The sequence below is a fragment of the Acanthopagrus latus genome, chromosome 19 (assembly GCF_904848185.1).
Source record: "Acanthopagrus latus isolate v.2019 chromosome 19, fAcaLat1.1, whole genome shotgun sequence".
NCBI lineage: Eukaryota > Metazoa > Chordata > Actinopteri > Spariformes > Sparidae > Acanthopagrus > Acanthopagrus latus.
In genome coordinates, this window is record NC_051057.1 from 17,169,013 (window position 1) to 17,179,729 (window position 10,717).

At 45.8% G+C, this 10,717-nt stretch overlaps 1 protein-coding gene across 1 annotated transcript; it reads left to right on the plus strand.

Moving 5' to 3' along the window:
• Nucleotides 1-881: 881 nt before the first annotated feature.
• On the plus strand, nucleotides 882-9,734 carry shha (sonic hedgehog signaling molecule a). Its single transcript, XM_037078279.1, has 3 exons — nucleotides 882-1,573; nucleotides 5,779-6,040; nucleotides 7,891-9,734. The coding sequence occupies exons 1-3, from the start codon at nucleotides 1,274-1,276 to the stop codon at nucleotides 8,568-8,570; spliced, it is 1,242 nt and encodes a 413-aa protein (XP_036934174.1). The 5' UTR covers nucleotides 882-1,273; the 3' UTR covers nucleotides 8,571-9,734.
• Nucleotides 9,735-10,717: the final 983 nt, after the last annotated feature.

Genomic DNA, 10,717 nt, shown 5'->3' on the forward strand with positions numbered 1-10,717 from the left:
AGTCAGGAATCACAGTGGTCACCAGGGGACTCTGGGAGTTGGGGTGATCCTTGGCCCATTAACAAATGCACGCAGAACTTTTACGCACAAGTTCCAGCAAGAAATCGCATTGGATGAGTCGAACAGGCCAGGATACACTCTGTTAAACCTCAGCTGTGATGCACTGTAAGTGTGTCTCCGGGCTTAGGGAGCCTCCCCCGTGATGTGAGTCCATGTTGTGACAATATGTGGTTAATTAGACGAGTTCAGACGCAGATAAAACAATAAATCGAGTGGTTTAACGACGCGTAAAAAGATGGCGCAACAGAGGACGCACGGTGCGCGCACTGCAGAGATATCAGTGTACGTTCATTTTCAAGTTGTTCTAAAGTTTGATATAGTTCGAGTCATTTCAAACTAAAAGCTTGATTCCGTTGTGTTTGCTCAGATTTCTCCAGGTTTGGATGAACCCAAATGGTACAAAACGTCTCCAGAGCGATTTTCGTGCGTTCATTCACGTTTTACAACAGAAATGAGGTTATTAGATGTCTCAGTTAGAAATCCAGCAATCTAATAATCTGAACGCTGAGCAGACTCTTCTTTATGTTTATCTGATTCATAACGGGGTCACGGCAAACTCGTCCGGCAGAGGTGTGCGCAGTGCGCATCCACGAGCAGTTCTATTCTCCTGGGGGAAATGCAATATGTGCGGAAAGTTCCCCCAGACGCAGTTCAATCACACTGAAATCACTTCACCTAACTACACTGCTTCAGACTGGAGCCCGGCACTGACTGTGCTCCTGTCTGTCCTGCCTTCCTCTGTGAAATCTGGAAAATGGGAGGGTAAAAAAAGACGGTTTATAATTGATGTTTTCCCATGGAACAGCCCCTCCTCCCCGCAACACAGGCTCACCCTCAGGTGGAAGAAATCTTTTAAGATTTTTTTGTGGGATAACATCAGGAGGGTTTGTCTAGGCGAGCCAATCAAATCCCTCCCCTGCTATAGATCGGTGCTATAATACAAAGCTTTAGCGGTCGCCTCACACAAGCGGCTGCAGCTCGACTAGAGATCCCGTGGCTTTTAATTCCCTCACTACTTTTTTTTTTTAAAACCCTCCTTTCGATGTGCCCCGTTATTACCATTTGTCTGAGGCGTTCATTTCCGCACCTGTCACAGTAGAGACCAGGCGAAAGGCGAAGTAGAGGAGGAGACAAGGACATTGCGAGAGCCGGGAGAGGCAGACGGCAGAGATAGCAGCGGCGACTCGCTTTGAGATCTTAAAAGGACAAAAAAATGCTGCTCTGGACCAGAATCGTATTGGTCGGTCTCATCTGCTTGTCCTTGGTGTCCTCTGGGATGGGATGCGGACCGGGCAGGGGCTACGGCAGGAGAAGACACCCGAAGAAGCTGACACCTCTTGCGTACAAGCAGTTCATCCCCAACGTGGCGGAGAAGACCCTCGGGGCAAGCGGCAGATACGAAGGCAAGATCACAAGAAACTCCGAGCGATTTAAAGAACTGACTCCCAATTATAACACAGACATCATATTCAAGGATGAAGAGAACACCGGTGCCGACAGGCTAATGACTCAGGTAAGGAGACAGATTCACCTTCTTCTCTTCTTTTTTTTCTCCCTCTCTCTCTCTCTTTCTCTCTCTTCCCCCCTAACGCACCATCACTGCGCACTGCAACAACCTCCTTGTCAGACTGATTGCGCACCTTTAAGTGAAGTCTCTTTTTTACCCGCTGCTGAACTCTTCACACTAAAGCCTTTTAAACTTCACTGTGTTAAGAAAAAGGGAGAGAAAGAAAGAAAGGAAAAGGAGAAGGAAGAAGCAGATGCGCTTTATGCAGCAGCACGGGAGTTTTCAAAAAAAAAAAAAAAAAAAGAGGGGCTGCAGGCTGGAGGCGAATGTAGGAGAGAGAAAAAAATCCAGCTGGAGAAGAGAAGTGATGTGCAGGCGGACAGTCAGGACACTCGGCCTTCATGATTGTGACAGTGTATTTAAAATATTAATGTGCTCCCTCTCCTCATATCTATATTTGTATCTTTTGTGAGGCGCTATTTGTTTGTTTCACACGCGCGTCTTTCCTGCCATATACGCGTTTATTTCGCGAGCACACCAGACGCCGTTTGTTTGCCCCCCCAGCTTTGAGCCCCCCCCCAAAAAAACATTTTGCAAGCTTTTTTCTTTCTTTCTGTCTTTTTTTTTTCAAGCGCCTTTTTCTTTTTTATTCCAGCCGTGAGCTTCGGGGAGCTAGTGATGCGCACCGCTTCAAACAGCCGGGCTTATTCAGGCATGGCGTGGCTCAATCAGACATTTTCTCGCGCAAGGGGGCTGCTGTAATTTAGCCTTCTCGCAGGGGGTGTGCATCAGTGCGTGAAAACAGTAACATTTTCTTTGAGAGTGTTCCGAAACACTATCAGGACTTCATGTAAAGGGTGGGGACTCGAGGGGGTGGGTGGGTGTGTGGGGGGGGGGGGAATTATAGGGAGCCGAGGCGCGCAGGGGCTGGCGGTGCCTCCACTTTTGCAGTTGGATTATAAACGTCTTTATTTCAAATGCTCCATCCTTCGCGCTCTGGCGGTTAGTTTCTCTTAAATAGGAGCTTCGCAGATGAGACCGAGGCTCGCGATGTGAAGCCCTGATTTCTTTCCAGGCTGCAGGACGCCGCGTCTCTTTCGCCATGACTTTTAGCACTCAAGATGCTGGTGAATTATTAAAGGAGCTCGGGTGATATTGGCTCAGTAATAATAAAAAATGCCGGTGGTGATGGTGCTGCTGCTGCTGCTGCTGCTGCCGGTGGTGGTGGTGGTGGTGATGAAGCCAGGCGCGCGCCGGAGTCCCTGAACCCGTGGCTCGCACCATGCGTGAGCACGAGCACCGATGAAATATTCACTGTGCGTGCGGTCTCGGCGTCCCTCTCAGCCCTCCCCGCGCCGCCTCTGCGAGACACCTATAGCTCTCTCGTACACACAGAGCGTGAAATTGCAGGCGCGTGGGGATGCGACGGCCAAAAAAAAAAAAAAAAAAAAAAAAAAAAAAGTGGGGTTCAGGCGGACAACCCCCCCACCACACACACACACACACACACACACACACACACACACACACACACAGACAGGGGTCCTTGAGGAGGCTCCAAGGTATCCAGGAGAAAGGGAATTTGTTTCTATTCATTTCTGAGAATATTAAGTCATGTCTGCAAGGCTTTCACCCCACCTGCTGTAGAAACAGCTGTGTTTACAGGTCTGTGGAGAAAAAAAATTCGCACAGACGAGGAGGGAGTTCCTCAGATAAAATGTGACTATCTGCGTCTGGAGTTTGTCTATTTCAGGGCTGTAAAATGACTAGGAGCTCTTTTGTGATTTATGGATTATTTATTTATTTTGTAAAGGAGCGAGTACGTGTGGCTTCTGGATCATCGTCCGCTTTTCAATCAGCATCCGAGCGTTCACGGAAAACCCAACAACAGGCTCCAAGCGCGACATGTACATGAAAGGGCTTTTTAGGCTCCTCTCGCTCGGTCTGAGACGCAGTTTGAACTTATGACCTCTGGTTAGCGGGAGGCCATAGTAAGTTAAAACAGGTGAGATTGTCCTTATCGTGCACACAAAAGAGCCGGGCTGTAGCTGCCACCGGCACAATCACGTTCACACGGAGCAGCCTGTGCGCGATTCCAAGCTTTACGCACGAACCGAGCGGGTTTTTACGCACGGACCTTTACGCACGAACACGCCGGACTTCCCTTGCTGTCTGGCGTTTTTTCTTTTAGTTATTTAGGAAACATATGTTATAGTCTTACATGAGACGGGGCGCGTGCCCGCAGTAGGTCCCTTAGGTGTCTGCAATAAACGTATTAATCAATCAATTCACCGAGGTCTAGCCAAGACTGTAACACGTGATGCTTCTTGAAGGAGCGCTTCAACAAGCGTCTGCTCCCTTAACTATTAAGACACTCACTGCCAGGAAAGTTGCCAACAGAGGCGTTTAACAGACATTTATGGATGGTGACGGGGCCCGAGACGAACAATGTCATCCATCTAATCCACACATTATGGCTTCATGTGCGGTCGTAAAATATGAGTCGCAGTCTGAGTGGAGATTTTCAGCCAAAGCCAACGTTTCGTCTCTCCAGGAGACTCAAGAAAACCGGTCTAATTTAAAGAAAGAACTCGGATTTGCTCAGTGGAATCCTCTCATCCACAGTGGCGAACGTTACTTTACACCTTTAATAAAATGCCTGACAGGCTTCGGCTTCTAAAGGTGGCTTGTTTTTTTGCAGTGTCGGTGGGTGGTGGGGGGTTCTCAGTGGCCACAGTGCAAACGCGTCGGGAAAGAGATGAGCTGGCGGCTTGTTTGCACTGACAGGTAGCTGATAAGTGTTTCCTCTAACCAAATCATTTGTGAAAAGATTAAGAGGGAGGCTGTTGAACAACTTTACCCCGAGCACAAAGCGCCGGTCTGCAGGCGCCCTGCTGGGGCTTCACGGTGGCTGAGCAGAATTTGGCTTGATTTGCGGCACACGACCTAATGAATTAATAAATAGGTTAAGCTTTACGGCTCTTGACTCCGACAATCCCACTCTGAATGTGGGAGGTTTTTTTTGAGGGGGGCCTTTTTTTTTCTTTTTTTCTTTTTTTAATTCAACACATTCTACAAGTGTGATATCCTCATAAAAACACCCGCTGATAAATGTGGAAACTCTGCTTTTATGTGAGTTTTTTTGGGGGGGTTCTGTGCGAACATTCCTGCTCGTCCACGAGGGATCGGAGAGGACAGTGGGTCACACACACATAGACGCTTCTCTGTGCGCCCTGGATATTTCACAAGTCCTGTCAGTCAGCGGCCAGAAAACACATCGACTTAAGGAGGCATGTCACGTTTCCCAAGACTTTGCAGGAGGGGGAATAATGAAAGTTTCCCTCCGCGGTCGCGCTGAAAAGACTCTTTGTGATGTTTTATTTGACATATTGGTTGAGCGTCGAGAATAGTTGTCTTGGAGAAGGCCAGGCATCTTCATTGAGAGCGCGGAGAGGTTGCGGTGCGACGATTTATTTATAGGACGAGAAACTCCGGATATATTTTAAGGCGGCGGCAGCGGCTCTTCCAAGATCATCCCTCATATCATCTGCATATCAATTATTGATTGAAAGAAAACAAACACGTCGCACCCCAACAAAAGAACTCGCTCATTCCATGGCCTAATACAAGCCCATGAATTCGTAATGCGCGCATGTTGCGTTCAATGCCACACTTTTGGGGGCAGAGAGGGATGCTGCTGCTCGCACCTTTTCTTTTTTTTTTTTTTTTCCTAAGACCCATATGTTATAGGCCAGTGAAGCGAATGCGGTGCCTTATCAATATTTCATCAACAGCTTTCTTATCCGAGCTGTGCCCTCTGACGCTGCTGCTCACTCTCAGAGATGTAGGCGCACAGATGCAGCTCAGTGCCAGCGTCCCCCCCCCCCAGCTGGGAGGAATCAGGGGGCGTCAGGTGGGGATGGAGAGGCCTCAGTGAGTCAAGGAAACACACCAGATATCTTATTAAGAAGCGCTATTTCAGGGGGGGAAATGCAACAACCTGGTCAAAAAGATGGTATATTGTTAAGTCAGTGGTGAGCACACTTGGCAACAGATAACTGTGTCAATATAAGAAAGGCTTTGGGTGGCAAATGCTGCTCCAGATTCAAACGTTCGCCGCGTTTTTACGCACGCTCTGACGCACAACAGGTGACTAATTGGGTCTATCTTTTTTTTTTCTTTCTTTTTTTTCTTCGATTTCTCCCCCGCAGAGATGTAAAGACAAGCTGAACTCTCTGGCCATCTCGGTGATGAATCAGTGGCCCGGGGTGAAGCTGCGGGTCACCGAGGGCTGGGACGAGGACGGACACCACTTCGAGGAGTCGCTCCACTACGAGGGCAGAGCCGTGGACATCACCACCTCGGACAGAGACAAGAGCAAGTACGGCACTCTGTCCAGGCTGGCGGTGGAAGCCGGATTCGACTGGGTTTATTACGAGTCCAAAGCCCACATCCACTGCTCGGTGAAAGCAGGTACGGCAAGGAAGCACCCAGATTTCTCCAAAGGGCAGGTGCAGCTCTGCTTTACCTGACAGAAAAAAAAAAAAAAGTTTCAAAGTTTCTTTGGCTGTTTGTGAAGGGGGAGAGGCAACAAGAAGGTGCCAGTGTCCAACACGAGAGACAGAAAGGACTAATTTATATATAAGCTCCAGAAATACAATAAAACGAGGTCTTAATATCTGTTGATTCGTTTATTTTGAAAACGCCTCGACTTCCTGATCACCAATTAAGCCCATCCAATCAGTGATCAATCGGCTCAGCTTCTCCCTCAGTTAAGTGGAGCGCAGAGTGCGAGTGTTTTTATTTTGACAGGGTTTGTGTGTCGCGTTATGAATGATGTATGGATGCAGCCTGTGGCGGTGCGAGCGTGTTTTCCCCAACGCAGCTCATTTTTTGATCTTACATCGCCCCACACCGTCTCCTGGTGGGAACCACGACCAGGATCCATCCAGCAGAAAGGCTCCTCCGGTGTGTGACCCAGAAAAACAAATCATTTTCGGTCCTCTCTCCGGGCTTTTGCGCACCGGCGGAAGCCAAAATAAAAAGCTGGGAGTTCAGAGGTTTTTAGGTGATATTTTTTTGAGTATGCTTATTAAATTGAAAACTGAACACAACTTACTTTTTTAAAGGATTGCCGTCATCTCGACTTTAAGATCAAGTATTTAAGTTTAAAACGAGCTTCATTTTGGCTAAAGGACACCTATTGCGCTCAGATTGATGAGCCATGCCACTTCTTTTTTCCCCCCCTTTTTGTTCTGAGCTCAGACTTTATTGATAAATCCCTTACTTATCATTCAGCACACACGTTTTTGAGATCACAGTATGGGCCGGGCCGACGTGTCATTAGGGGTCATGCGACTTTACCAAAAGGATTTGGCTGAACAATGTTGAATCGGTCGGGGTAAATCTGGTTTTCAGTTGTCACCTTATTTCATGCTCGGGAATCTTAAAAGAAGATTAAAAGCCCCCCAGATTCTGAGTAGGAAACCCCCCCTTTTTTTCCTCCTTCCTTCTATCTAGTGTGTGCGGGACAGTGTGATCCCAGAGACTGGTATGTGAAGAGCTCCACCAAGGCCAAAATTATTGTCATCGAGGCTGACAACAAAGCAAGGAGAGGTGGTAGAAAGAGGGGACATTGATGTTGCACAACAGAAAGCATTTAAGAGTCCGGGCCCTCATTTAAATTCAAATCTACAACTCGAGAGGCTTGGAAAAGTGGCTCCGCTGGGTAAATAGTAGTTGTGAGTCGCCTATTTGTGTGAATTGTCACATGGAGGTTTCTGCACCTGAGCAAATATGGGAAGAGTAGCTGGGAAAGGCGTAAGTGTTCTTTACCGAGAGTAGCTCGATCCACAAGCTGATTTAGAATAACAATGCCTGCTCTTTATTGGGTTTTTTAATTAAGAATAGATGAGCCAAGGCTTTCAGTTTTTTTTTCTCTCTCTCTTCTTCTTCTTGTTCTTCTTCTTCTCCTCCGTCTCAGACAACGTGGGCTGAGCCAATACGCATTTGGCATGTAGGGAGCAGACAGGCATCATTATGCAAAATGCATATGGCCCACCGTGATGTGTGTAGGCAGGGAGAAAACACAAACAGGAGCTAAAAGAGGACGGTTTCTGAATGGGCTTTTGAATGGTGGAGGACTGTAAAGGCTGGAAGCACCTGTGATTTATTTATTTCTAAACTCCTTAGAAGTGTTTGAAAGTTTTAAACTCTGACGCTTTGTGACGTTTTATGCGTCTTGGGAATAATTTGCTGATGATGTATAAAAAAGAGGATATTATATATTGTTTTTAATAACACGATCTTGTGTTTTTAAACAGAAAACTCAGTGGCAGCAAAGTCAGGCGGCTGCTTCCCAGGCTCCTCCACCGTCACCCTGCAGGATGGCACCAACAAGGCGGTCAAGGACCTCCGAACCGGCGACAGGGTCCTGGCGGCCGACGACGACGGAAACCCGATTTACACCGACTTCATCATGTTCATAGACCAAGACTCGGCCACCAAGAGGCTCTTCTACGTCATCGAAACCGACTCAGGCCAGAAGATCACCCTCACCGCCGCGCACCTCCTCTTCGTCGGCCACAACTCCACGGACGAGGAGCGGATGTCGGCGATCTTCGCCAGCGAGGTCCGGCGCGGACAGAAGGTGTTCGTGTTCGACGCCGAGCGCAGCCGGCTCGAGCCCGTGACCGTAAAACGGATTTACACGCAGGAGCAGGTGGGCTCCTTTGCGCCGGTGACCGTGCAGGGGACCGTCGTGGTGGACCAGGTCCTTGCGTCCTGTTACGCAGTGATCGAAGACCACGTCCTGGCGCACTGGGCCCTGGCACCTGTCAGGCTCGCCCACTGGGTGTCCTCGTTGCTTTTCAATTCCCAGAATCAAGTGAGCGCACAGAGCGACGGAGTGCACTGGTACTCCAAGATCCTTTATCAACTCGGAACATGGCTCTTGGACAGCCACTCGATCCATCCACTTGGGATGTCAGTATACTCAAGTTGAAACCTCAACTCCAGGAGCAGAGCGAGACTTTAAAAACAAAAAAAATGTAGGACACACGAACTATTCAGTAGATTAAAAAAAAAATAAAATAATAATAATAATAATACAAAAAAAACAACAACAACAAAAAACAAACAAACGAACAAACAAACAAGACAAAGGCCCCAGCGGAGTTGGGATATTTATTTCAGTGACTTTTCCATGTGTCCCCTTTCAAAGAATGAATGGAGCCTTAAAAAGTTTCTCTTTGAATAATTTATTCTCATGTGAACTCAGCTGCTCGTCACACAAATGGATTCTGACACTGTGTGAGCGGCGAATTGTGCATAATCTATTTTTGTATATCTCAAATGCAAAAAAAGAAGAAAAAAAAAGACTGGAAAAAAAAACGACGACGAAAAAAAAAAAGAGAGAGAAAAAGAAAAAATGTGGCAAAGTGAAAGAAGAACCATGTAGAAAGGAGCTAACTCTGACAGGTTGTAATGTTCATATGTGCATATATGTGCAACTGACTGTTATATTTTGGGGAGAACAAACTTCGCGGGGTTCCATAAATTATATTTTTATACACAGAATTGTAAATTAGATTTTGACAGATCGCTACCGAATCACATTTCGTTATTTGAAATAGTGTAAGATATGAGAATATATTTTAATTTAAATACAGTAGTTGGGAAGGTATTGGAAAAAAAAATCTTGTACTGCTTGGTTTATTAAGAATTTTATTATTTTGGAAACTGTTCGTTTAAGTTGTCGGAGAGGGACAGATATTCTGCCTCGTGTCTGCATTCTCTGCTTTTTTTTATTTTATTTTTTTGTTTTGTTTTTGTTGTGTTTTCTATTTTTCCTGTTTTCTTCTGAGAAAAATATTAAAAATGCAGATTCTGACAATTCAGTAACAGTTAAAAGTAGTACTGAAAAACAAGTTTCGTTAAAATAAATTAATAAGTAACTCCTGTAAATGTACTAAAATGTATTTTTCTTTTCATATTTTGTAATAGGGAAATAGTTTTATAGAAATGACCTGCGGCAGATGCAAAGTTTGGAATAGTCTATATAGCCAGACCATACCAAGTTAACTTTCATAACAGGGCGATGCGTCAAAAATGTCTAGAGTTTATTATTTATATGTTTATTACAAAATGAGATAAAGAAAATCTTCAAACTTGCAGTTGTTACATGTCTTTGTCTGAATGAGCAAAAACACAAAGAGGTTTAAAAAAAAAAAAAAAAGAGGACAGATGAAGGTCTCAGAGCAGCTCATTGATAAACAGATCAGCCAAACTTATGTTGATATCCCCCCCCCCTGTTTTTGGTGCAGTCGTATATTTTTTTGATTGGTTATAATTAACACTTGACAATTGTTTTTACATGGTAATTGAATTTGGTGGGGGAGGTTTTAGCCTCCTGGGAAGAGCTCGCAAACAAGTCCGCCCTGTTTGCAGGCGCACGCAGAATGGAGAGAATATGGCGCTTTGAACTTCCTATTGCATGCTTGCGAAATGTTGAGAGCCCATGTCGAATTTAACGAGGTTTGTCCTCCGCAAATAACTCCTAACTTGCAGACAAATTAAACACAAGTGTGTTTGTTGGCCCTCAGTGTGCTGCTCGGTGTCTGCTGCTGCTGCTGCTGCTGCTGGTCAGGCTGCTCCACCACAGTCTGACACCAGAAGCTCAAGACATTGTCTGAATCACAAAGTGTTTAAATCCTCCCAATATTTTCACAGGGACTGAGAGTTAATGTTGAGGGTTTAAACTGGTTTATTTTCTGTCCTCTGGAGGCTTCATCATCTCTCAGATTGATTACAGCATCGGTTTTTCTCAGTAACTTGTGCAAGTGCGACACCGTGTGGCCAAACGCGGGTAGTGCAGTTTGGAAATGACCGGAAGATGTTCTTAAAAAGCTGAGAGCTGTGGATGTAACTAAGTACATTTACTCGAGTACTGTGTCCAAGCGTCATTTTGAGGTCGTATGTTTACTTTATACCTCCACTTCACTACATTTTGGAGGCAGATATTCTACTTTTTTACTCGACTACATTTATCTAATTGCAGACTGCATGCCTCATTAGAGCCAAAGTGCATTTTTGAAGCAATTTATTTCATTGGCAATCTGATAATAAATAAAAAAAAAAACACACACTGAT